This window comes from Diceros bicornis, chromosome 7 (genome assembly GCF_020826845.1).
Source record: "Diceros bicornis minor isolate mBicDic1 chromosome 7, mDicBic1.mat.cur, whole genome shotgun sequence".
NCBI lineage: Eukaryota > Metazoa > Chordata > Mammalia > Perissodactyla > Rhinocerotidae > Diceros > Diceros bicornis.
In genome coordinates this window covers 5,968,497-5,994,995 of record NC_080746.1, presented here as the reverse complement: position 1 = coordinate 5,994,995, position 26,499 = coordinate 5,968,497, and the positions used below count along the sequence as shown (strand labels likewise).

Here is a 26,499-nt window from a genome sequence, read left to right as displayed (position 1 = left end):
CCAAGTTAGCTTTGTCCCAGCTATCCAACAAGTGTCTGTGCTTCTTTCTCTTGTATTGGTAGAAAGCAGGCTAATTTCAATAAGTTCCAAAGCAAAACGTGTAGGATGGTAAATTTGTCCTGGATAAAGATCATACTGTATTTCAAAGTCAAATGTAGGCTCCTGATTAGAAGGACCATTCATGTCTAATCCATCAGCACAGTTGCCTAGAAAGCACACATTTTCCATATATTGTAAAAATCGAATCTACTTTTTCTTTTTAATAGGAAAACCATTTTGTGTTAATGGCTCTTTTTAAAAAGAACAACATAATAGACCATACAATCTAACCCTACCTCCCACATTTTAACATTTAAAAAGCTGTTTAATTTTTATTTTGAAAGAACTTTTACGTTAAGAGAAACCACAAAACTCCATTGGGGATGTGACCATCAATATTGGTATCTTTCTAGATGCAGAGATGCCTGTTTTTCCTAGTGCATGAGACTTTGCAGGAGTCATACTGTCATAATGCCTAAATGTTACTTCTCACCTATAATTTGTGAGCTGGTAATGGCTATGATCTTTTCACAAGGGAAAGGATCCTAGTCAAAAAAAGACTTCATGGAAAAGTTGGTTATTTTTACCTAACACGAGATAAAATTGTTCATGAAATCCCTTTTAGTGTTCTATTTCCGTGAATGACAGCATCCCTCATTGAGTAACACACTCCAGACTTGACCTCTACCTCCTCCCTCGGCTAATCTGTCCTTCGGTCTTGCCTGTTTTGCTCCCTGTGATCTCTTGAGTCTTCTCCACCACACTGCCTTAGCCCCGGTACCATTATGTCTCCCTGGGACTCCATGACTCCAGCTTCCTGAGCCATTCCCCTGCATGCACTCACGTTTGCCTTCGGTCCCGTCTTCACCCTGCCACAGAGAAAGCATCAGAGGTGCATTTTGAAATTAGTAACTTGGTGCTTAAAACCTCTCAGCACTTCCAGTGATCAAGACTGAAATCTTTCCTTGGTCTACAGACTGTCTAGTCTTGTCCCTGCGTGCCTCTCCTCCCCTCTCTGACCACTCTCCACTCACAGTCTCCATTCTCTCCACATGTGGTGTTCAACGCTCTGCGCAACTGCCAGGCTCTTTAGGAAGCCTCCCTGATCACCTCCCACCCTAGTCTCAGTCAGATCCCCTTTTATGTGCTTCTTCACTGTGTGCATTTCCTCCTCAGGACGTCTGGCATGGTGACAACACGTTTTCTGTGTGTTGACTCCTGCACTAGACCGGAAGCCCCATCAGAGTGGGGGCTGTAACTTTTTGCTCACCCGTGTCTAAGCATTTAGCATGTTGCTTTACAAAATAGCTACTCAATAAAATTTTGTTGTGTGAGTGAATTGAATAAAATTACCGGAACTTTAGCCATTCTGTACTTTTGTGGTTTGATATATTAAGGAGTGGAAAGTAGATTTGCTTGTATTAGAGCAGACTGCAGTTGGATTATACGTTCCCAAGTCAGGAGTGTCCAGATGGGGAGTGGGAATTAGATTTCCCATCAACTTTCACTTTGATTATATATGTCCAAAGGTCATTTTTCATTCTGGCCTAGCTCCTGGGGAAAGGATTTGTTTATGAAGATAAAATAGTAAATGATGAAGATTTTAAAAAGATCAGTTCTACTGTCACAAACCACTGAATGACCATGCCTTTGTGCCAGCTTCTTTGGAGTAAACCTGGAATTTTTTTTCTCTTTGGCAGGCTCTTGCAGCCAATGCTGGAACAGGATTTGCTGTCGCCGAGCCTCAGATTGCAATGTTTTGTGGGAAGTTAAATATGCATGTGAACATTCAGACTGGGAAATGGGAACCTGACCCAACAGGCACTAAGAGCTGCTTTGGAACAAAAGAAGAAGTTCTTCAGTACTGTCAGGAGGTAAGAGTGTTGCCAGAAAGTTAAAACTGCTTTGTTTCTGGGTCACGTTTGAACCTGTTTACCTTAGCAATAGATATCCTGTCGTTCTTCTCTTTTGACCTAAGAGCAAGTTGCTAATGACGGGAGCACCAGGCCTTTCATTTCTGAGTGTATGATGTGATTGAGACTTCTCAAAAGCTTTGCCTGTGTGTGCTGCAAGCTCTTAGTTCTTTCAGGAAGAAGTACTGCAGAAGCTTGGCAAGTCCCGTGGAAGTGCTGCCTGGTTCTCTGGGCTTCCCACTTGTTATGGGAAGATGTGGAGCAAAACATGTGATGTGTGTGCTTGTGTTTTCCACTTGCTGATGGAAAGCCACAGTATCGTAATGACCATCTCAGGTCTGATTCAGTTCATTCTTTGGGTCAAAACTTGACCTAGAAAAGGACATGAGTTGTTTTAACTTCTTACCAAGAGTAGCATTTGGGCCAGGAAATTTCGTTAACAGACATTTCCACAGACTTGCCTCTTAAATGTTTTGGTTCATGAATTCAGCTACTTACATGCACCCTATTAGTGGACTTGATACCTAATAGATTTGTTTTGGGCTGAAAGCTTGCTGCTTTTGTATGTCCTTAAGTAAAGATTCCTTTTTTAAGAGAATGCATTAGATGTGGTCAGGAGTCTACCTGTCAAAAGAAAACTAATAGTTATAGTATCTTTTTACTTGATGAGTTCAGTTGGAACGAGGGGCAGCAAGGTGGAGCTTTGGGTTTATTTAGGGCAGTGGTGAAGCTGAGTAAACGTGGGCACTCATCCTTACTTGCAAGTGAATGTTCCATATGGATAGAGTCACTCTACTGGGAGCGTCTTCTTTTCCCTTGCAGATGTATCCCGAGCTACAGATCACGAATGTGATGGAAGCAAACCAGCCTGTCAGTGTTGACAACTGGTGCCGGAGGGACAAAAAGCAGTGCAAGAGTCACATTGTGATCCCTTTCAAGTGTCTTGGTGAGTGTCCTGTAGATGTTCTTGGTTACTTCTCAGGAAGAGGGGGCCCTTCATTTTTAAATTGAGTTTTCTCTGGGCTCACAGTGGAATATCTACATCTGGTAAGAAGCTGAGGGCTGCAGGTGTTTGTTGGCGGACTTTCTCTTTTGCGTATTGACTGCTTCCTAGCGTCAATAGTTGACTAGTCTTTGATGGTCACTGCCTTTGCCGCTCCCGTTGTGGGTGTCCTGTCTTTTTAGGATGAGCCTTTCCCATGGCACTGAGTGCTGCCCTCAGAGCAGTCAAGCTTTTTCTCAACTTGAGAGTTTGAAATTACTGTTTTACAGTCATAGGAGTGAGTGGTACTGAAGTAGCCCAAGGAATAGTCTTCTGCTTCCCTTACTTCACCCTACACACATTTGCAACGTACTGAAATCCTGTATTGTTAGTCAGACCAAACTTGTAGTTTTCAGGAGAAGAAGTGACTCCCAGCTGTCTGTGGACAATCGGGGACACCAGGGCCAGGCCGTGTGCCACCTGCCATTCTGAAGGTTCAGGCTGGTGAGGGTGTTTATGACTGACTCTGTGGTTGGTGCTAACAGTCAGAGCTGACTTGAGTGAAACTGTAAGTGGGTAATAATATACAAAATGTTACCATTTTATCACCCAGTGACAGAGTTGGTGCTTCAATTGCTTATTTAGTTAATGTATTCATCCTAACCACTCATCACTGACACATCCAAATTATACTTACATCTCTATAGTCTGGGTGATGCAGGAGCAGATTTGGTCATAGCAGCTTACAAGAGCAAAACAATTGATTTTAGATGATCCATGGTAGGATTAACGTAGATAGAGTATTAACGTAGTTACCTTGGGTAGTTCTGTAGATGTATTTAATTTTAGCCATTAATTTAACTTAATCCCCTCCCTCCCTCCCTTCATTAAAACCTTTCCTAAAATTTCTTTTCTCACTCTCTCATGAGCAGAATGACAGGAAGAGTCAGCACCTGAAAAACAGTATATTTAAAATATGTAGCAATTACTTTGTTTTAAAAGTATTCAGTAGGGGGAAGGAGGGACAGTGTATATACTTAACACCAGTTACTCTAAAATTGAGCATCATGCAGTAATGTGAGACTTGTGAAAAATTTTGTGTGATGTGGTTTAAGGATGTTCTATTCCATTTGACTCTAAGAAATCTCTGGGTATGAGGTTTCATTCGTTCTTTATAAAAATCTCTATAAAATTCTCAAACTAAATGAAACGAGAGTGTTTCACGTTTGCAATCATTTCTCCCTTTTGCATTGTTACCTGTAAAGACTTCGCAGCCTGGTCTTCCCGCTCCTTTGTGTTCCATGTCACTTGCTGGCTCCACTACTCACCCAGAACTCTGAGCTCGAGATCTGGGAGACCTTTATTTCCTCACAGCCAGTCAGTTTTCAAGCCAGCCTGATTGTTACCTCTTAAAGATGGCTTACATCCATGGTTCCCAAACAGTACACTGAGGTGTCCCAGGGCATTGCAGCAAACCCATAGGACATTGCAGGATGTTTTTGATTTTCAAGGGAAACATCCATTAGATGTCCCGTGAACTACTAGCTGGAGGTACTCAGTTTCAACGTCAGATCATTTCATCCCTTTTGATGATCTCGTATCTTTGCGGAGCTGTATTTTAGTGGTTCCTGTGATAAAAAGCCAGCATCACACCAGAATCGCGTTAGAAGAAACGAGGGTGATGGTGTTCAGTTGATTGCAGCGTTGGAGGAGTTGTGCAGTGCCCAGCAGCACTAAGTTGTTAGGACACTGGTACTTGCTGAGTTGCGGGACCTAAATTCTGAACTTCTGGGTATTCTTTTGGCCTGGAGGTGCTGTGAAAAAATTACTGAGATGCTCAGGGTGCTGTGTCTTGAGAAAGTTTGGGAACCTCTGGTTTATATCCTTCTCCTCCATCTGACTTCACGGCTCTGCTTCAGCTTTTCATCATTTCCTGCCTGGACTGTGACAACAGCACCCGTGCGTGTTGCTCAGTTCTTTTGTCCAGTCTGTTGCCCTCAGTGATCTAAGATGGAGATTGAATTGTCTCTCCTGCACATGAAACACTTCAGTAGCTCTTCTTCACCTAAAAATATGTTTAATTAAGCTCCTTAGCATGGCTTAAAATCTCCATAGTGTGGCCCTTGCTTGGCTCTTCCCTGTTCTCTCCCACCCCTGCTCTGGGTGTCACCCTTCATCAACACTGACTTCTCATGGCTCCTGGCCACACACCCTCCAGTCTCGTTGTTTGGAGTGACTTTACGTACTTTGCTTGGGAAGTTCTCCCTTTGAGACTTATCTCAGGGGATGCCTCCTTTAAAGGAAGCTTTTCCTCCTGGTCCCGTTTTCTATCTAGATATCCAGATTTCTGTAGTGTCCTTGTTGTTGCCATTGCACCTCTCACACTGTACAAGGATGATCTGTTTATGGATCTTTCTCCAACTACATTGTAAACACCTGGAAAGCAGAGACCGTGCTTGTCTTCTTTGTCCCCTCAGCACCATGACAGTGCCAGAACATACGATACACTCTTTATGATAATTACAAGACAAGACTGCTACCATAACTGGTACACAACAAAAATTTTATTTTACTGCTTTATTTTCCAAATTCGGTAGTTAGAATTTTTCAGTGTGTTACAGAACCAGACAATGAAATGATATTGTCATTAACTGAATGCATAAAAGACAATTTGACGATAAACCATTCGATACTTTCTTTGCATCGTGGTCACTGAAAAAAGCATTATGTAGTCTTTGATGTTAGTTAATTACACCAACATCCATTTGGACAACTTCTTAACCAGTAAGTAGAGCTCTCCATTGGTATTTTTAAATAAATCAGTTGCCTGAGCCTAAGCTAGTGAGGGACCAGGTCACTGGAGTTTAAGGGGGGTAGTAGGAGAGAAATACTGCCAGTTCTTCCTTGTCATCATTTAAGAAGCAGATTTTCATGTCTGTCTGTTCCCCTTCCCCCCATTTAGAGTACCAGGTAGAACTGACATTGGGTAAAAATCAGCACCACCTTTTTTCCCCCCATAGAATCCTTAGAAAGCCTTTTGGTAATAGTCTTTTAGAGTTGCCTTTGCCTTTTTTTTGGAGGAAGATTAGCCCTGAGCTAACACCTATTGCCAATCCTCCTCTTTTTTGCTGAGGAAGATTGGCCCTGGGCTAGCATCCATGCCCATCTCCCTCTACTTTATGTGGGATGCCTGCCACAGTGTGGCCTAATGAGTGGTGCACATGTCCGCGCCGGGGATCTGAACCTGTGAACCCCAGGCCGCCAAAAGCGGAGCACGTGAACTTAACCACTGTGCCACTGGGCCGGCCCCGCCTGTGCCTTTTTAATTTAAAAATTATAACAATTTAAAAATAATTTCAGGGGCTGGCCCAGTGGCCTAGTGGTTAAGTGCGTGCGCTCTGCTGCGGCGGCCCAGGTTCGGATCCTGGGCCCTCACTGACGCACAGCTTGTCAAGCCATGCTGTGGCGGTGTCCCATATAAAGTGGAGGAAGATGGGCACAGATGTTACCCCAGGGCCAGTCTTCCTCAGCAAAAAAAAAAAAAAAAAAAAGAGGAGGATTGCAGATGTTAGCTCAGGGCTGATCTTCCTCACAAAAAAACAAAAAGAACTACCATAGAAAAAATAAAAAGTAAAATAAAAATAATTTCAGGTTCGCAGAATGGTTGCAAAAATAGTACAAAGAGCTCTCATACTCTCATATACCCTTTCCTCAGATTTTCCAACTGTTAAATTTTGATTAGTATGGTAAGATTAATCTTATTATTTACCCTCCCAACCACTGGGTTTCGTTTTTTGTTTTTTGAATCGTGTAAGTTGCAAACATGGTGTCCTTTTATCACTTCACGCTATGGTGTATGTTTTCTAAAAACAAGGACATTATCCTGTGTAACCGTAATACAATCATCAAAATCAGGAGATTATTATTGATCCAATATCTAAGCTATGGACCCTATTCAAGCTTCACCTGTCATTCTGATAATACCAGGGTCTAATTCAAGATGACATGTTGGATTTACTTCTCTCTGTAGTCTTTCATGACCTTGACATTTTTAAAGAGTACAGGCTAGTTACTTTGTAGAATGCCTTGTAATTTGGGTTTATCTTATGATCCTTTTGATGTCTGTGTTTTTGAGGGGAATGTCACAGAAGTGTTCTTCTCTCTGTATCATGTTCGGAGTTGCATGATCTCATTTTGTTCTATTGATAACTTTTATCACCTGGCTAAGATGGTGTCTGCATTCATTCATTTATTTTGTTATGGACTCGTTGTCCAGATTTTGCTAATGGGAACCCCTTCATGTTGGTTCCTGTGTCCTTTTACCATGTCCCTATCATTCTTGAAAACTTCCTTACTTTCTGGTACAAAAAGATGCTGCAGGCTCATCCTGTATTTTCCCTCTCCTACCTCTGGAGTCAGCCATTTCTCCAAGAAGCCTTGGTTTCTTTTACTGGGGAATGGTATTTAGAAATCAAGATCTGGGCTTTTGGTGTGCTTACTGCTACTAGGATGTTATCGCTTCTAGGCCCACTCAACAGACAGAGCTAAGAAATATATGTATGTATGCATATACATGCACATATAAATTTATATTTCTATGTAAATTTGTGTATATTAAAAACAGTGAGCTCATAGTGATACTTCCAATTCCATTATCCTCAGTATGTTTACTTATTTGCTCAATATCCCCTGTAAATAATCAGTCTCTCTGCTTTTTAAAAACAGATTTTTTGAGATATAATTGACGTACTATAATTCACCCATTTTGAAGTATACGGTTTAATCGTTTATAGTATATTTGCTGAGTTACTAAACCATACACAATTCTTTTAACATATGAACTGTACTAAAAATTAGTACAGTAAAAAGTGAGAATCTTGTACATTTTGTTCACCAAAGTATCCACAGTAAGTCCTTTATACATATCAAGATGAGTACTACATGTTGGAGTAAGAGATGGTAGTAGTGTGGTTAGCTTCAGCTCTGAAACACTCTGAGATATTACTGCCTAGCAAACACAGCACATAGGCAGGCCAGAGGGTGAGGAGATGGGGGAGGAGGGCAAGATCTGTCTGTATTTTTGGGTGCCTCTACTACTCGGTTTGGATGTCCCAGGGGCACTATTTTTGTTGTTGTTTCGCTAGGTTAAGGGGAAGAATGTGTCTTGATTAGCACACTTGAAGACAGTTTGAGAGTGAATATAGGTTGCTAGCAGTGTTGGCGTCAAGTCTGGAGTCTCACTCTCTATAGACATCTGTGTTCACCTTGCTCATCTCTGCCTCTTCTGAGAGCATGCTTAACTATCCATCAATGTGACTCTTAAACTGATGTTTAGTATATTTGGTGAGACATTACTGTGCATTCTTCCCCCTCCTCAAGAGGAACCTATATCTTATTATTACTAATTGCCTCTATTTATCTATAAAATTTTATCTTCATAAATAAATAAATACGGTGATCTGAGTAGGACAGAGTTGGTGATGAAGAAGCAAAACTGCTGGTATTTTGGGGGAAGGAGTTAGTCATCTCTGACGTTTATATATAGGCTGGTCCCTGTACCAAAAGAAGAGAGCTTTGTAAGCCTGTGACTGTGTTTGTTTTGGGTTATTTTTGGAAGGAGATTTGGACAGGGAGTATTACTGTAATGTGAAGACTACCAAAGAAAGTTCTTGTTCTCAGAAGCTTTGAGGTGCAGTCTTTAGCAACTGCACCTTGGTATCTTGGAGCGGCTCACTCGTCCATCATAGGTGTCCATTTGCAAGTTGTCTTCTACCTTTAAATTCATGACAGCCCATCAACTGTTCACCCTGTTCCTAGTGTGGACCCTTGTGCAGGGTGTATGTTTCTGCTCATGAGAATTGTTCTGGGTCTTTAACTTCTCAAAACCGTATTTACTTCAAAGACATCTGCTAGGGATGGCTACCAGACCTCACAAGAACGTGCCTTAATTCTCTTGGTTTACTCTTCATTGCAAAAGGCTTTCTCCCACCTGGTTACAGCTTCCAAGAGCCCCATAAATGACATGGTCTTCCTATTTGCAGCTGGAGAGTACTTTTGCGGGTTTATTTATACATGTGAGTGTTGGTGCTGGGGGCTTCCCCAAGTGGATGAACAGCCTTTGTTATTTTGAAAAGAATTTCAGCAACTCTGAAAAACTCTAAAACCTGATGGCTGCCATGGCCCTCCTGTGGGGAGGTGGTAGGGAAGAAGAACAGAATCACAGTGAGTGGGTAGTGGCTGCAGATAAACCATAAATGCAATTAGATGAAATCCTATAGGTTAGATTTTGCTAAATTGCCGTGTTCATTGATCAGCGTATTAAATCGAATAGCGAAAACAATACAGCTTTCTGTTTGTCCAGTGACTTAGGAAATTGTGGCCATTATCTGTTGTACTCCAGCTGATTAAATTGAAGATTGTTACAAACTTGGATAAACTTTTAAAGTGAGACCAAACCATTTTCAATATTCTTCTTTAAAACAGTAATGCTGATCTGCCTAGGCCAGTTTTTTTTCCTAGAAGCTTCTGATAAATAATTGTAGCAAAAGCAAAAAGTAGGATGACAAGAACTGATGCTGGGATTGAAATGTGTTCCTCTTTTATATTATTTGTTAAAATAATTTTTCAATACAAGAAGTTGGGGAGAGGGGAAGCAAAAACAATCATTTCTAGTTTCTGCACTCAGTTAACCATGATTAACATTTTGGTGTATAGACAAGACTTTTTCTTTGAACACACATGGAAATGTGTATGCTTTTAAATGCTTTTTTTCCCCTAAATGGGATCATACTATATATGCTCTCCTATTTATTGTTTTGTTTTTTAAGTTGACATTTATTGGGCGTCTATTATATGCTATTCTTAGGGATATATACATCTTTGAATAAAAGACAAACTTGGCCTTAAGAAGTTAATCAGGCTGAGGGAGGAGGGATTAGGGACATGAGGTGTGTTTATTGCTTTTGTTTATTTGTTTAATGATTTTTTAAAATTATTAAACCATCATGGAAATTTTTCCATGTTAAATATAGACATAAACCATATTTCTTATGACCCCATGGTATTCCAACGTATATAGGTACCGTTATTTAACTAATTCCCTATTGATGGACATTTAGGTTAGTTCTGATTTTTTTTTTTTTTTGATATTAAGAACACTAATGAAAATCTTTGTTTACTTGCTTAATTGTTTCCTTAGAGTATATTTTTAGAATTGTAATTGTCGAATCAAAGAATACTCTTTTTTTTATTTTTATATCTTAGTTTATTTTCAAATTCAATGGTGTTAATTCTTTTTTAGTTTTTAGAGGTCAGACAGATCGACTGAATCATGGAATAGCTGAAGAATTTAATTTTACAGTTTAGTATGGGGTTAATTATTAAGTTTCTGGCTTTAAAAAAAAAGTTTTGGTTTTAAACTTAATTTTTATCCTGAAATATTTCGACCATACTGAAAAGACAGAACATAATATGATGGTCACTCACGTGCTCACCATCCTGATTTAAGTTCTTCAACATTTTGCCATATTTGCTTCATCTCCATCTTAATTTTTATTAAAGGGATTAAATGTTCCAAAGTCCCATCCTTACATCTGTTTCCCTCCCTGTCTCGAGAGGTAACTGCCACAGCGTTGTTAGCATGTATCATTCTCATGCGTGTTTGTATACTTTTGCTACATACGTGAGTATCTGTAAACAATGTGTTTTAAAACTTACGTTAATGTTATCCTGACCTTTTACAGCTGGCTCTTACTTTACATTTTTGGGTTTATCTAAGTGATATAAGTAGATGTAGTTAATTCATTTTTACCTTGATATATAGTATTCTGCTGTATTAAAAAAAATCCAGTTTGGGGCTGGCCCCGTGGCTTAGCAGTTAAGTGCGTGTGCTCGGCTACTGGTGGCCCGGGTTAGGATCCCGGGCGCGCTCCAACGCACCGCTTGTCTGGCCATGCTGAGGCGGCGTCCCACATACAGCAACTATAGAAGGATGTGCAACTATGACATACAACTATCTACTGGGGCTTTGGGGGAAAAAAGAAAGGAGGAGGATTGGCAATAGATGTTAGCTCAGAGCCGGTCTTCCTCAGCAAAAAGAGGAGGATTAGCATGGATGTTAGCTCAGGGCTATCTTCCTCACAAAAAAAAAAATCCAGTTTGGTTATTTTTTCTATAAAATATATATCGAGTAATGAAGTTGCTGTTTTAATTATTTTTTCTGATGTTGCAATTGTACATATAAAATTGCGGTTTTACAAATTAAAGTATATTAACTGTTGCCTAACTATAGATTTCTTTATGTTAATTATGGTTGTATAGTTTGCTTTGTATAAAACTAATTACTCAACTCAAGACTTGAACAGCGTAACATCAGTAAGTAGTCAGAGCTAACACTTACCTCGTGCTCAGTGCTTACTGTGTACCAGATTCTGCTCTGAGCTTTTCATGTGTTGTATATATTATATCATTCCATCCTCACAACAACCAGGTAAGGAAACTGAGGCACAGAAGGTCTAGTAACTTGCCCAAGACCACTCTGTTAGTAACGATGGTGCTGAGACTGAACCCTGGCATTTAACCCTGTACATGCTGCCTCTTAGGTATACTCCTTTGTTGTTTTTTGTCATAAATTAACAAATATGAAAAGTGCCTAGTCGATACAGAATAGTCACATTAAACAATGTGAGTTGGTGGTTATATGTCAGAATTTAAGTAATTTCTACTTAGATTGAGTATCAGAGTTGTTTCTCCTAATAGAGGCAAATCCTGGTTTACCATTGGGTTTTTGTTTTTTTAAGCTTTGCTTGTAACTCTAGTTGATTGGTAATGTTTGTTTCCAGCTCCCTAGAGCCTCTAGGGCCCTCAAGGGCAGCACCAAGTCTGTTACCTTTGTGTTCCTGGGTTAGTGTCAAATTGAGCTCTTTGGCCCCAAAGTCCCTGTACTAATAGCAGTGTGAAACCTAACTACCATGTGTAAGGCTGTTTTGGTGTGAGGAGGCTGTGTTTACTGCCCCAGCTTGTAATGTCAGGAGCACATCTTCCCCCTTATAGTAGATCACTGGGGTAGTAGAAGGGCTGACCGCTCCACTGCCCAGTGACCGAGGCTGAGCCCGAGGGGTCCCGAAGGACCAGGCCAAGAGGACGAAGCTGGAGAGTGGGTCTGCATAGACTTTGCACTAGTTCAAAGCCCCAAGACCTTTCTCAGGCCAGATTACTTTCTTATTATACTTTGCCTTTTTTTTTTTTTTAAACCCGAGGGGTTAGCCTTCCTGCTTCCTTTCGCCTGCTCCTACTTAACTGCATCTCTCCCTGTGCTAACCACACACATCTCTCCCTCTGGGTTTTCCACTTAGACCCTGTATGGAGCCAATTGGTGATGCATCAGAATCACCTAGGATGCTTGTTTAATGCTAATTACTAAGTCCTACCTTAGACCTGCTGAATCAGAATCTCTGGGTAATAATGCAGTGAGTTTTTAGCTTTTTATTATGGGAGTTACAGACATATCCAAACACAGAGAAAATAATACCATTAGCCCTAATGTACTGTTGCCCAGCTGTATAATGATCATCAATTCATGAGCCACTCTATTTCATCCCCGCTCCCACCTACCCCTGATTATTTGGAAACAAATCACAGATACCATTTTTTTCTCTGTAAATACTTCAGCATGTATTTCTAAAAGATAAGGATTCTATTTTCTAAACAGCTATGTGAATTCTCCCCCCAGCCTTTTATTTTTGAAAAGTTTTAGACCTAGAGAAGAAAATGTAATAGTGAATACTTCTATACCCTTTACTGAGGTTCTCTGATTTTGCCTTATTTATTTATCTCACTGTGTGTGTGTGTGTGTGTGTGTGTGTGTGTGTGTGTATTATCTATTTTTTTTGTTGTTAAACCATTTGAAAGCAAGTTGGGACATTATGATAGTTCACCTCTAAATATTTCAGCTTGTTCTTCCTAAGAGCGAGGACACTGTCCTATATAACTATGATACAGTAATCACATTTTGGACAATTTCCCTAAATGTCCAAATAATGTCCTTTATACTTCATTTTAAAAAGAATAACACATTATATTTGATCTAGAACAGTTCCCCAGTCTTTTTTCTTTTTTTTTTAATCTTTTATGCCAATGATAATTTTTAAGAGTCTAGGCCATTTGTTTAACAGAATATCCCTGAATTTGAATTTGTCTTATGGTTTTATTATGATTAGATTCAAATGACATTATTTGGGCAGAAAGACTATGTAGGTGATGTGTTCTTCTTAGGATATCGCTTATGTCAGCTTGCCCATTATTGGTGATGTTAAGCAGTCACCTGGGTAAGGTAGTGTCTGCCAGAGTTTCCCATTGCAAAGGCACCTGTTCCCCTTTGTAATTAACCTTCCATTGATGGATCTTACCTGAATCAGTTATTACAGTGGTGGTTTGTCTTAGGTGTCTCTAAGTACACAAAGGGCTAAAATAAGATTCATTGGTATGTTAGGAGAACACCCAGTGTTAGTTTCCTGAGCATTTTGTTACTAGAACTGATGTGGGTAGAAATAGGGAAGTAAGCAGCTAGGAATGTTGTGCATGTGAAATCAGAGGTGATGGGGAGTAGCTGTGTGTGCTTGAGGTCGTGGAGGAGGAATCCTATTCCTATTCTCCCTGTCGTTTGTTGCTGTAGCCCTGCAATGGGAGTGTAAGGGCTTGAGGTCAGGGAAGAGGGAGGCAAGTCCCAGGCATCATGGCTGTAACAGAAAGTCGAGCTCCAGGGGCTGTGTGCCTGGAGCTATAACGTCCAACTGGCCTTTGAAGATGAGAGATGTACATGAGCCGTATACATTAGAGACTGTTCTTGTCTACACCTGACTCTGTAACTGTCATAATAATCTGCAGTGAGGGTTGTTTTCACCTTGAATCATGATCAGGTTGGCTTCTGACAAAGCCTCTCTTTTCCAGTGGGTGAATTTGTAAGTGATGTTCTGCTAGTTCCAGAAAAGTGCCAGTTTTTCCACAAAGAGCGGATGGAGGTGTGTGAAAATCACCAGCATTGGCACACTGTCGTCAAAGAGGTAAAAGAATGGATGTAAAAAGTCAAGTGTTTTTCTCTTAGAAGAGAAAGTAGCATTTTTCTACAAACCTTACCATCATTTTAAATTAATTTTCTTTATTTTCCCTTTATCTCTTGAAAATTTACAATGACTTGTATCTTTTCAATTGAAATATTTGGGAGCAGAATAGATATTTTTGTAGGGAAGTACAGTGTGGACAGTCCAGCCCCTAAAGTTAAGGATGTTAAAAAGATTGTAAAGTGAGGATGCTGTCGGCAGGGCTCCCAAGAAAGCCGTCCTAAACCCAGAGCCCATGTGGAAAGAGCCAATTATAGGAAATCTGGACGTACATACTGATGGGATTGGATGTCATTCCCTTCTTCCAGTGGAGAGATGTACCCTTTCTTCTGCTTGTCTTCTGTAGTGAAGGTGACTCTGCCTCCAGTCAGTTGTCTCTTTGGTCAAATTTTGAAGCAGGACCCTCATCAATGAGGAATGTAAATTTAACTTTACATTTATACTCTAACTGGTGTTGATAATTACCAGAAGAAACTCTGTTTTCCTTAATTTTTTCCAACTTTGGACTTTCAAAATTTTTGGCCCAGATGATGTTAAGCAAAATTTGTAAATCTTAAAATAATAGCATCACAGCTTTTTGGCAGAAAATTTGTGTGTCCATGAGAGATAGCATTACATCGCTGTTTGATAAGGATTTCTTTTGGATAAAGCTAGGGATGGGGAGTATTTGACCAGATTTACTGTGGGGTGTGTTCTGATGTTGGTGTATGGGTTCCTTTTAGGCCTGTCTGACTCAGGGAATGACCTTATATAGCTATGGCATGCTGCTACCCTGCGGGGTAGACCAGTTCCACGGCACTGAATATGTGTGCTGCCCTCAGACAAAGATCATTGAATCTACTGTGTCAAAAGAAGAGGAGGAAGAGGAAGAGGAGGAAGAGGAGGAGGATGAAGAGGAAGACTATGATATTTATAAAAGGTAAACTCTTGTCCTGGGCTTGTGAAATCGTTTTGCTGGTGTCTTGGGCGCTCGTCCCTACTTGTGGATCAAGTGGGCATGCCCTCATCCCTGCTGGACTTGAGCCAGCTTCATTTCATTCTAGCTGTAGCTGATCACGGGAGCACCAGTGGCTTTCTGCTTTGTCTTGTTCCGGGCCACGCTGTTTTCTGCAGGTTAATGCAGTCCCGGCTCACGAACTCTTCTCTTTTGCTGATGTAGCTGGGCTGAGGGCTTTAGTGGCACAGTTAAATGTGAGTTGAGCTTATTTCCTGTCTCTGTTTTTGTGTTTCAAAATAGGGAAGAGAATCATTGTTGTGCTTTGTGTATTGGAATTGGTATTAACCTTCCTCTTTTATTGTGACCTTTAGTGAATTTCCTACTGAAGCAGATTTGGAAGACTTCACGGAGGCAGCTGTGGATGCAGATGACGAGGATGAGGAAGAAGGGGAGGAAGTGGTGGAAGATCGTGATTACTACTATGACACCTTTAAAGGAGATGACTACAATGAGGAGAACCCAACTGAACCCAGCAATGATGGGACTGTTTCAGAAAAGGAAATTATTCACGATGTTAAAGGTAACCCGATGTGGAGCCATGGCGTTAAAATCCATACGGTAATCATTTACTTAGAATTTTGGGCTGCGTTTGTCCCAGGTAAGTCACAGAGGAGAGGTGGTGCTTGTCTGTGCTGAAGGTGAGGGCACCTCTCCAGTGCGCTGGTGGTGCCATCTTAGCAGTGGATAGCTGGGCCTCTGCAGGGTCCGGCAGTTGACACCTCCAGGAGGAGATGCAGAACCGAATCTGAAAACTATCCTTTGCATTGTAAGGACTTAACTGGAGAATAAGAGAGACGATGTGGTCTAGCAAAATGTTCTCTCCCCAAGGGGAGCTCCCCCCCCCCCCCCACCAAGTACTGCCAAAGCCCCGACCTTCTAGAATGAAAATAACTTCCTTGGTTTTTCTTTTCCTGAGTGTATTCCAATCTGTAGGCTGCGCTGTTTATCCATTAGAAAGATTGTAGCTGGGAGGGTGGAATTTAATGACCTACTACTGGTGAGGAATTGGGGCCAGCAGTTTTTTTATCTTGCCAATTTTTTTAAAAAGTCGACAGTTCTAGAACCATTTGCACACAGCCTCCTGCTGATTGTGTATTTGAAGTCAAGTAAGATCTAAAGAATTATTTAGGACCCAACTAAGGGGAAATTACTTAGCAAGTCTAGTTTATGATTCATCTAGGAGAACGTAAAAATGTACACTTGTCCTTTCCAGGTGCTTATGTAGTGTTTACTGTGGTTATCACCACGGAAACAGCCTTTTCACCTGCATTGTGTCCTTTGGTCCTCGACACCACCAAAACAGACAAGTCAAGCAAACATCTCTAGCTAACAGATCAGGAGTGTAAGGCTCACAGAGCTCTGAGATAAGGAATTCTTCTGTGTCAATCTGTATGTCACTTGAGACTCAAGACAGTGCAATTAATATTTTTAGTTCCTAAATATCTTTATTATATCAGAATGGAAAACAACTACATCGTCAGAAATGGCTGGCTTGAGTTGGTGAGTTAGTTAACCAGGGCATTCAGGTTCCGTCCAGTCTTGGCCTTGGCTGATGTTAAGTATGTCACCTGGTCCTTCCTCGCCCATCCCACCCCTTGCTGGCATGTAGCACTGTGAAGCATTTGAAGCTGCTGCCTCTGTCCTGCTGACGTTTTGACCGTTTTCACACAGCTGTCTGCTCCCAGGAGGCGATGACGGGGCCCTGCCGGGCTGTGATGCCTCGTTGGTACTTCGACCTCTCCAAGGGAAAATGCGTGCGCTTTATATATGGCGGCTGCGGAGGCAACAGGAACAATTTTGAGTCTGAGGATTATTGTATGGCTGTGTGTAAAACCATGAGTAAGTCTCGCCGTGCTGGCTCTGTGCAGCAGCACTGTCCTGTCCAGCGTTCTGTCTCTTTCTGGGCCGTCCTCATGACTGCATCTGTGTAGTGCGCCCCGCTGACTCAGGTGTTCGCTGTCGGTCGTTTTTCCCTCATCTTTGTGCTTTCTAGATCTAGGCTGTGCTTTTCTGTTGGCAGTTGTAAGCTCAGTTCTCCATGTCTGTTCTCACATGGGTCTGGTGGTGGTGGTGGTTGGTGGTGTGTTCCCTCCCTGGTACAGCGGGAGAGCCCGGGGGCTTGCTCTCTCATTCAGCCTCCTAGTCCCCGGGCGCCTAGAGGCTTCTGTGTTGGTTGGGAAGGCAGCCTTGCCCTCAGCTCTCTCTGGTTTAAAGGCACGATGGGGTAAGCAGGTCGACTAAGTTCTGCACATGCTCGTTTCCGGGCTTTGCCTCTCATTCTTGTCTCTGAACCGCCCTGTCGCTGACCCCCATGATGCATGCTGGCTGAGGGGGCTGCCCACTCTCCAAGAAGTGACAATACGAATACTTTGGGGAGTCCAGAACATTGAAATATCTTGCTTAAAGCACTCAAGGAAGAGAGCTCTGCAGCCAAGTGGTAGTTTTTTCTCCAATATTTTGGCAACACTTGATCATATAGAACTTCAGGAAGGGAAGAAATTTTAGTCTATGTGTTCTTTGGTCACAAACGAAATTCTGTGGTTCAGTTGAGTTGGATTTACTTAGATGTAGGTAGGAAAAGTTTTGCTTCTTTCCATGGTTACCCCTCTTCCTTTTTAAGGCCCTCTTTCGCTTGCCTTGTGGTTCTAACCCATGTGTTTGGAAAATCCTCAGGCCAGGTGGGCTTTCTTGGTTCTGATTTGTAATTCATTAGAATAATGAGTTGCTGCCCATTCCTGGTTTTTGCTCTAAAGATTTTTGGCTGTAGCTTCTGATGGTTTTTCATTAAGATACATTCATGTTCCTCTTTCCTTCCCCCACCAAAAGATTTTCTAGATCTGAATGTGATGCAATATACTTGTAGTGCTTCCATTCCCGCTGCTGCCCTGTGGAAAGGCTATTTTTATTTGAAATGATTGAAAAATTAAAAAAACAAAAATTTATGAGTCCTTAGGGAACTTTGGCAGTAGAAACTTATTCAGGAAAGATGTAGAGATACAAATTGTGATATTTCCTGCTTTGTGAAACTACTTAAACTAAGGAGCAACAAAACATTGTTTCGGGTTGAAGCCTGAGGAATCAGGGATTGTTAAAGACCTCGCTGAGCCTGGAGGTGTCAGTCTTTACCCAAAGGATCGGATCAATAGTGCTGCAAGACACTGTGGAGAGACAGTTCTGAGAGTGTTCACGGGTGTGCAGTCTGGAGAATTGTAGTTCCTGTTGGTTACGGTAGGGGAGGCTTCCGAGGAGAGGCAGTGTGCTCATGTGCGTATGGGGCCCTGGCTAGAGTGCTTTGAAAGCCTAGGAGCGGCACTGTTCTAGTGGTCAAGTTTGTGTCCCTCCTTGAAGGGGACTGAGAAGGACGAATATGCTGGCTTCGTGAGCCTGTCATTTTCACACGGACAGAAGGATTTGGTTCTTGGTCTGAGCCCAGTGTGTCTTCAGGACCAGATCTCTGGGCCTGCTGCCACTTTCCCCTTTTGTTCCCAGGGGTGGAGGCAGCTTGTGTTTTTTATTATCTTGATCCAGCTCAGTGATATGAACCAAAGACTCCGTCTGCAGCACATAAGCCTTTAAGCTGCAGACGCGCATTGCTGATGGCGACGTGCTTACTGGCATAGATGGACTTCCGTGCTGAGAAATTCTCGCAGCTGAACCTTGGAGTATCATGGGGAACGTGGTTTGTGAAGCCATGTATTCTAATGTAGCTAATCTGAAAATCAGCTGTTCAGATCCTATTTAAATTTATGTAGGAGCCAAATATTCTTGACAAGAATAGTTGTAGCTCTTAGGTTTAAAGCTGAATAAGAGAGGGTAAGTAAATAAAAGATACTCTGATGGAAAAACTTTGGATTCGCTGAGTAATTTGTAGTTACATTCATCAGTTACACAGTTGTTTTAATGTTGTGTTAAAGTTATACAATTCTGGAAATTAAGTGAATTTGTTTCTGCATTAAAATTCATTGAATTTTGACATTTGCTCTCTACTTAGCTCTAACTTATGTCAGGATATAGTGAGTTGTGCAAGCAAGTTACATGGCAGTCTTCCCTAGCTTGGGAAATCTCCAGTGAACTGGGCTAATAAGAATTTCCGTAGGTATTTCCTAAGAGATTGACCAAACTTGTCATCTCAATCCTTCCATAAATGAGGTTAAGCTCCGTTGTACAGATACTCACTTGCCTGGGGCCACTGAGAGCTGATTATTCTTGACTAGCAATGAGGAGCGTTTATCCTAATGAGTCTGTTCTCTGGGTGATGGCCTGGTAAGGCCAGTGAGTGTCAGGGATGGACAAGCCCAGGGTATCTTCACACTCCTTGGTAAGTCCTTGTCAAATATCACAGCTTCTTTTTCTCCCTGTTATTGGGGTGGGCTAAGACTCCTTCAATGAGGCTGAAAACTAAAATGTTGTAGCTGGAGCCGTTTGGACATTCTCTGCCAGGCGGTATACCAGAACATTCAGTGGAATCAGCTCCCAAAGTAAGTTTTGACCTAAAAATAGCCAGAAGAAAGGAAGAGACCTGAGCACGGAAGTTCCTTTCAGAATGGAGACTTTGTGGAAGGGCCTCTGCAGGAGTGACCTCCGCCCTCGCCTCTGGTCGCGTGCTGTCAGTGACAGCAATCAGGTAGCTATTGTTTAGGTTTTAAGGTTTCAAGAACTGAGGCGCAGCAAAGTATAGAAGAAGTGATTTCCTTTTCTGCCCCTGAGGTTGTAAGGTGCTGAAGACCCCAGGGGTCGTGGACTGGCCTGGTGGGTGAATACTGTCAGGAACAGAGTAGAGACTTGGCAGACAGGAGCACCCTGCACCTTGAGCGTGTAGGAGACCAATTCCTCCATTCTGCAGGTCCTGAGCTCGGTTTTCTTCCTAGAGCACAGTGCAGTTTCCATGTTAGGCCTGGCCTCCAAAGAGAACTCCCTCTGTTATTTTGTTTCAGTTCCCCCAACTCCTCTGCCAACCAATGATGTTGATGTGTATTTTGAGACATCTGCTGATGATAACGAGCATGCTCGCTTCCAGAAGGCTAAGGAACAGCTAGAAATTCGGCACCGCAACCGGATGGACAGGGTAAACCTCAGCACTTCCCTGTCTCCAGGGTGTTTGGCACTGGGTAATGTGGTTTTCATGGTCAAAGCAAAGGGGCCCCCCTCCCTAGGTTGTCATGCTGTGTTAGGACAGGAGGTGTGAGTATGAGCAGCAGTGCCTTCTGGGTGTGACTGGTGCTTCCTCCCTACCCCCCACCTCCATGATAATACCATTACCCTCTGAGTGCTTTTCACATTCCAGACTCTGCTGAGCACTTCCTGTAACTATTTGGTCTTGTTATTTTTCTTTGCCATTAGCTAACTTTAAAAAAAGTTATTTTAAAGGAGGAAACTTTATATCACAGTTGTAAATGGAATGCTAGTTTCATTTACTATTAGAATAAGGTAACTGTAAAAACCTTAGATGAAAGCAAACATGTATGCATACGTTCTAGCCAGGTCCTGTGGCCTGCTGCGGGTTCTGAGTCTCAGGGACGTTTCCTTTTCCTTCAAAGGGTTGTAAGTGTTAGAGCCAAATGAGCTCCGTAGTGCCCCTTGTCTTAGACTTCCTCAGAAGGACTGAAAGAAAAAGGAAGGGGAATTCCCTGCTAGGTCTGAGTACCACCTGAATCCCACACATCCCCTGTGCTGAGCATTTGGGAAATGCTCAATATTCTGTTTTATCCACCTTAGTTCTGAGAAGTAAGTATTAACACCCCCCCAACCCCCCGTTTGTTTTTGAGAAGGCTAAGGCAGAGTGACTTTTAAATAACTTGCTCAAGGTTGATAACAGGGAGGTTGTGGAATTGACGCTCCATGTGGCCTAGGACCTTTCGAGGCAAGAGTTCAGGAACAGGCTAAAACAACCCTGAGCTCATGAGGGGTCATACAATGCGATTTCCTTTTGCACAGTTACCCACATTCGATTCAGGCCCTGGCAGTATTTTTGGAAAGTAGGGGAACTGTTTAGAGATTATTCCCTGGTTATGGTGGCTTTGACCTTTATTCCAGGTAAAGAAGGAATGGGAAGAGGCTGAGCTTCAGGCGAAGAACCTCCCTAAAGCAGAGAGGCAGACTCTCATTCAGGTAAGACGCGTTCTCCGGGACGGAGCTTCCAGCCTGACCCTGTGAAATGTGGTCGGAGCCGAACTCCCATGGAATTCGAGTGACATCTCCTTTCCGTTGAGAGCTTATGTTACAAGGAAGCTATAACTGGTCTGCCTTTTTTCACCTCCCAACTGGCATTCTCCAGAATTGCTCACCTCTGGTCGAAGGAAACCAGACCCCGGCCCCTGCACACCTAATGCATGCCAGGAAGTGACCTTAGCTCGCTGCTTTCCTGGCACAGGTCCTCTGTCATCTCCATTCCTAGCCTGTGACTTGTTTTTCAGCAGTACTGAATTCTCTTTTTGTAGACTTATTGAAAAGTCAAAAGGCAGAAGATAAAGCTCTCTGATAGCAATGCATCTCTAACTCTGTTAAGAAGGTAACCTCAGAGTCATAGCCACATCTGCATTCTCCTTGAATGGAAGAGAGTGCTGCTAGGAATGAGGATAGCAGTTTACAAGACAGCTTTGGGTTTCATAAACTAGATTACATTTTAAGTCAGTTTGTGTCTGTTTCGCTGAAGTCTTTCATAACACTTCGTCAGCACACCTTTGCTTTTTTATCACTCGCCTAGAAAATCTGAGAGTGTTCGTTTCTACAAAGCCAAGGCATACTATGCAGGGAAAGTGAGTTCAGCAGCATTAAACTGTACCTGTAAACCCAGCCAGGTGCCTCACAGATAACTTGCCCTTCATGACTTTGGGGTGAATGGCTCAGCATAACCTACCATGTTACTGGAATATGTTTTAAAATGTATCTCCTGTTGGTCTGTGGTTTCAGGATTTGGAAGTCAGTGCCTTGCTGCAGTGTGGAAGGGGCAGCGTTCTGTTCTTGTGGTGCATGTTGAGAGCCAGGCACTGGCTTCCAGCTCTAGGCATTTCAGTTACGGAAACGCTAAGCAGTCCTTCTCACCCCCAGATTCACCACGCTTTTGTCCGATAAGGAAGTAACCATCCCGACGGAAGTCAGATATAAAGTAGACTTGGGGGCCAGCCCGGTGGCGCAGCAGTTAAGTGCGTGTGTTCTGCTGCGGCAGCCTGGGAATCGAAGATTCGGATCCCGGGCGCGCACTGACGCACCACTTGTCAAGCCATGCTGTGGCGGGTCCCATATAAAGTAGAGGAAGATGGGCACGGATGTTAGCCCAGGGCCGGTCTTCCTCAGCAAAAAGAGGAAGATTGCATCGGATGTTAGCTCAGGGCTGATCTTCCTCACAAAAATAAATAAATAAAGTAGACTCAGATCTTACCCTTGCTCCGCTCTGGGCCAGTTGGCAGCTTGCACAGGCACTGGGCGAGGAGAAGCGCAGCATTGAGGTCTACAGTTGTTGGCTTAGACTTCCTCCAGGTGCCATGAATTCTGTGTTGTTCCTTCTTTCTTGGTTTAGCACTTCCAAGCTATGGTTAAAGCTTTGGAGAAGGAAGCAGCCAGCGAGAAGCAGCAGCTGGTGGAAACGCACCTGGCTCGAGTGGAAGCCATGCTGAATGACCGCCGCCGGATGGCTCTGGAGAACTACCTGGCCGCCTTGCAGTCGGACCCACCCAGGGTGAGTCGTGTGCAGAGCCGAGTCCCTGGTAGGTTGTATCCTCAGTGTTGCCTGCCCTAAAGTATTGTGTGTGTGGAACCAATTTATGACACACAGGTCAGTAAAAATTACATTTTTGTGACAGGTTCTGGCAAGGCTGGAGGTGAGGAAAGAAGAGTAGGGAGGAAAAGGTATTATTTTCTCTAGTATCTGCTTATATAAGCTTAGCATTACACTTTATGCCTGTGTCTGCCACTGTGATACAGAAGTATCTTATAGTAGAAAAGCATAACTTCAGGATGTTAGTTGGTGTGGTTATCCAATTGAGTTTTTGTAGTAGCTTTACTTTCAAAGAATGAAAACGTGCCTTCCATGGACAAAGGCATTTGAACCAGTTCTATTCTAAATAAGATTATACAGAAAAGGATAAAGTAATTTATATCGAAACTCTTTTATGTTAGCTGTTTCAAACTTTTTTGTCCCTTAACTCAAACCTGCCTTGCTTTGGGGGATGGAAAGGAGGATGTTTGTATCCTTCTTAGGCTAGCAAGCAGTCTTTTCTGGGTGATGCGGGACCGCCTGGCTTGTAATTACCATGTCAAACGCTGAGCTCGGGAAAGAGGGCAGACTGGAGGAGGACAGTGGGCTAGAGACTCTGGAAAATACTGTTTGTTGAGGAGCCAATGTAACTTTGGAACTTAATTTTCGATACTTGACTTAGAAAGTAGCTTCTTCTTGGGGCCGGCCCAGTGGCTTAGCGGTTAAGTGCGTGCGCTCTGCTGCTGGCGGCCCGGGTTCGGATCCCGGGCGCGCACCGACGTACCGCTTCTTCGGCCATGCTGAGGCCGCGTCCCACATACAGCAACTGGAAGAATGTACAACTATAACATACAACTATCTCCTGGGGCTTTGGGGGGAAAAATAAATAAATAAAATTAGGAAAAATAAAAAAGAAAGTAGCTGCTTGTTATTGGTAAGCTGAAAGCTTTTAAAAGTATAGCTTTCATTCTTGTGCCTCATTGAGCTTTACATTCTTAAGGTTTTTTAAGCTTTGTTTTCCTGCCTGTTTTCAGTTCTCTAGTCTCTGGACATGAAAACAACTGTCCTCTCTTGCAGCCTCATCGCATTCTCCAGGCCCTGCGGCGTTACGTGCGTGCTGAGAACAAAGACCGTCTGCATACCATCCGCCATTACCAGCACGTGTTGGCTGTCGACCCAGAGAAGGCGGCCCAGATGAAATCCCAGGTAAGGGAGACAGAGTAGGAATGGCTCCAGGAGAGTTTCTGGTGGGAGAGGCTGCTGTGACCGACGGTCCGACAGCACTGACGCTTGTGCTTGTTATTAGTCCTTAGAAAAGGATTCTCTGTGTCCAAGGACATTAGGTACACGAGTTGCTTTTTGCAAAGATACTCTATTAAATATCTCTTCCATACTTTTTATATGAAGTACTTTCTACTTAAAACAGTTTCTGAAGTTTAGCAATGCATGATTATATTGAAGAGAGAAATCAATTTCTAAATCTTTTTTTGGGTTTTTTTTTTGTGTGTGTGTGTGAGAAAGATTAGCCCTGAGCTAATATCTGATGCCAATCCTCCTCTTTTTTTGCTGAGGAAGAGTGGCCCTGGGCTAACATCTATGCCCATCTTCCTGTATTTTATACGGGACGCCGCCACAGCATGGCTTGATAAGTGGTGCATCAGTGCGCGCCCAGGATCCGAACCTCTGAACCCCGGGCCACCGAAGCAGAGCGTGTGCACTTAATCGCTATGCCACCAGGCCGGCCCCTCTAAATCGTTTTTTATATCAGTTTATTTCTGATTTAGGGTACCACCAGAATTAATATTGGAAATCTTTTTCTAAGCAAATATGTCAGATCTTAAAAATTGGCCTCTTGCGCCACAGTGTCTGTTTAGACAGACACTGATACATTCCTGAGTTCTTTCCCAAGCTCGGTCCAGCTTTACTTTAGTTATCGATGGAGGTTTGTTTCTGCACCCTCTTTCTTTTTTTTTTTTTTTTATTGGTTTATAACATTGTAAAAATTTCAGGTGTACATCATTGTACTTCTATTTCTGCATGGACTACATCATGTTCACCACCAAAATGCTAATTACAACCCATCACCACACACATGTACCGAATTATCCCTTTCACCCTCCTCCCTCCCCCCTTCCCCTCTGGTAACCACCAATCCAATCTCTGTCCCTATGTGTTTGTTTATTGTTGTTATTATCTACTACTTAATGAAGGAAATCATACGGTATTTGACCTTCTCCCTCTGACTTATTTCACTTTGCATTATACCCTCAATGTCCATCCATGTTGTCACAAATGCCTGGATTTCATCGTTTCTTATGGCTGAGTAGTATTCCATTGTCTACACCCTCTTTCTAATTTCAGTATTGTTTCTATATTAATTGGAGTTTTACTGTCTTTTCTTCATTGAAAATGAACTTGCCTACGACACTGCTAGCTCCTTTTAAACCAGGAAGTCTAGTAGTTCAGCCTGTTAGTTTTCCTAGAGGACCTTATAGTGACACAACTGATCTTATTTTATTTCCTCCCGCGTTGTAACTACAGTGCTGTGCTGATTGTGGGTACTCAGTGTACATGGGATGCACTCATAAGCTTACGTACTTGATCTCCCTCTCCCAGCCTCTTTTTGTGTGTGTGTTATGATTGTAAAGTAATCTGTCCTTCTGGAATATTGCAACAGAGGTTATTGCTCTACTTGTTGAGCAGAAGTTTGTGTGCTGTCTCCCTGCCTATCTCTGCACTAGCCTCTGACAATACAAAGTTGAAACCCTGTGTACCCTCGAGCAGCTCACGGTCGAGTATAGAGTTAATTATATTAGCTATAAAGATGAAGAGTAATTGTCTTTATTTTTTTTTTTTAATTTTTTGTTTATTGCAGTAACATTGGTTTATAACATTGTAAAAATTTCAGGTATACATCATTGTACTTCTATTTCTGCATAGATTACATCATGTGCACCACCAAAATACTAATTACAACCCATCACCACACACATGTACCGAATTATCCCTTTCACCCTCCTCCCTCCCCCCTTCCCCTCTGGTAACCACCAATCCAGTCTCTGTCCCTATGTGTTTGTTTATTGTTGTTATGAAGAGTAATTGTCTTTAAACACAGAGTTCACTTTGTCTTATCAGTTGGGAGTTTGGGGGAATGAATGAACTCTGGCTCCTACAGTGGAAAGAATATAGAAAGGGGCTGGATCTGGGACCCCAGGAGGCCTGGAGCACAAATTGAACTGTATGGGGTAGAGGAGAAGGAGAAAAGGCCGAGAGTCCTAGAGTAGCTCCCAAGCAGCTTAGGTGGGAAATGCATGCATCTTGACAGGGGTTAGATTTTTCAGGTCTACTTGATTTTTTTAAATATGTAATTTTTTTCCAAATTTTTTTGTGGAAAAACTAAACTATGGTCTGGCATGTTTTGTGTGGTGAGGGTAGAAGGAAAGGAGAGCCCTTGATCAGTATATTAAATTAATAGGTAGGGAATGAGTCAGCTGCCAGTGAGATCAAGGTGCCACACCAAGTGACGGGGAAGCAGCACCCTCCCTTCCTAGGAAGTCTCCGGGGACAGCCCAGCTCTGCTGTGTGGTATTTTCTGTCTGCTCTAAGCCCTTAATTCTCGTGAAGCTTGGCCACTGAATTACATTAACCTTCTGCCTGTTCCCTGTTCTGTTATCTAAACTCTGAAAAACCCTGAGTATAGTCAGGCAGTGTGACAGGTGTGTATTTGGTTTGGGGTGTGAGTGACGTGGTGCTGTCAC

The 26,499-nt window shown here is 42.5% G+C and overlaps 1 protein-coding gene across 4 annotated transcripts in view; it reads left to right on the top strand.

Annotated features, from left to right (window-relative positions):
- Nucleotides 1-26,499, top strand: part of APLP2 (amyloid beta precursor like protein 2) — an 86,614-nt gene that overhangs the window by 47,981 nt on the left and 12,134 nt on the right. For 2 of the 4 annotated variants that reach the window (XM_058544806.1, XM_058544807.1), the window contains 10 exons: nt 1,740-1,913; nt 2,775-2,898; nt 13,882-13,994; nt 14,774-14,970; nt 15,360-15,568; nt 16,720-16,887; nt 19,983-20,113; nt 21,082-21,156; nt 22,565-22,723; nt 23,819-23,947. In XM_058544806.1, the coding sequence (XP_058400789.1) occupies nt 1,740-1,913; nt 2,775-2,898; nt 13,882-13,994; nt 14,774-14,970; nt 15,360-15,568; nt 16,720-16,887; nt 19,983-20,113; nt 21,082-21,156; nt 22,565-22,723; nt 23,819-23,947 (1,479 nt within the window). Of the gene's footprint in view, nt 1-1,739; nt 1,914-2,774; nt 2,899-13,881; nt 13,995-14,773; nt 14,971-15,359; nt 15,569-16,719; nt 16,888-19,982; nt 20,114-21,081; nt 21,157-22,564; nt 22,724-23,818; nt 23,948-26,499 lie in introns of those variants that run through there. The other 2 variants (XM_058544809.1, XM_058544808.1) reach the window with 1 other exon arrangement.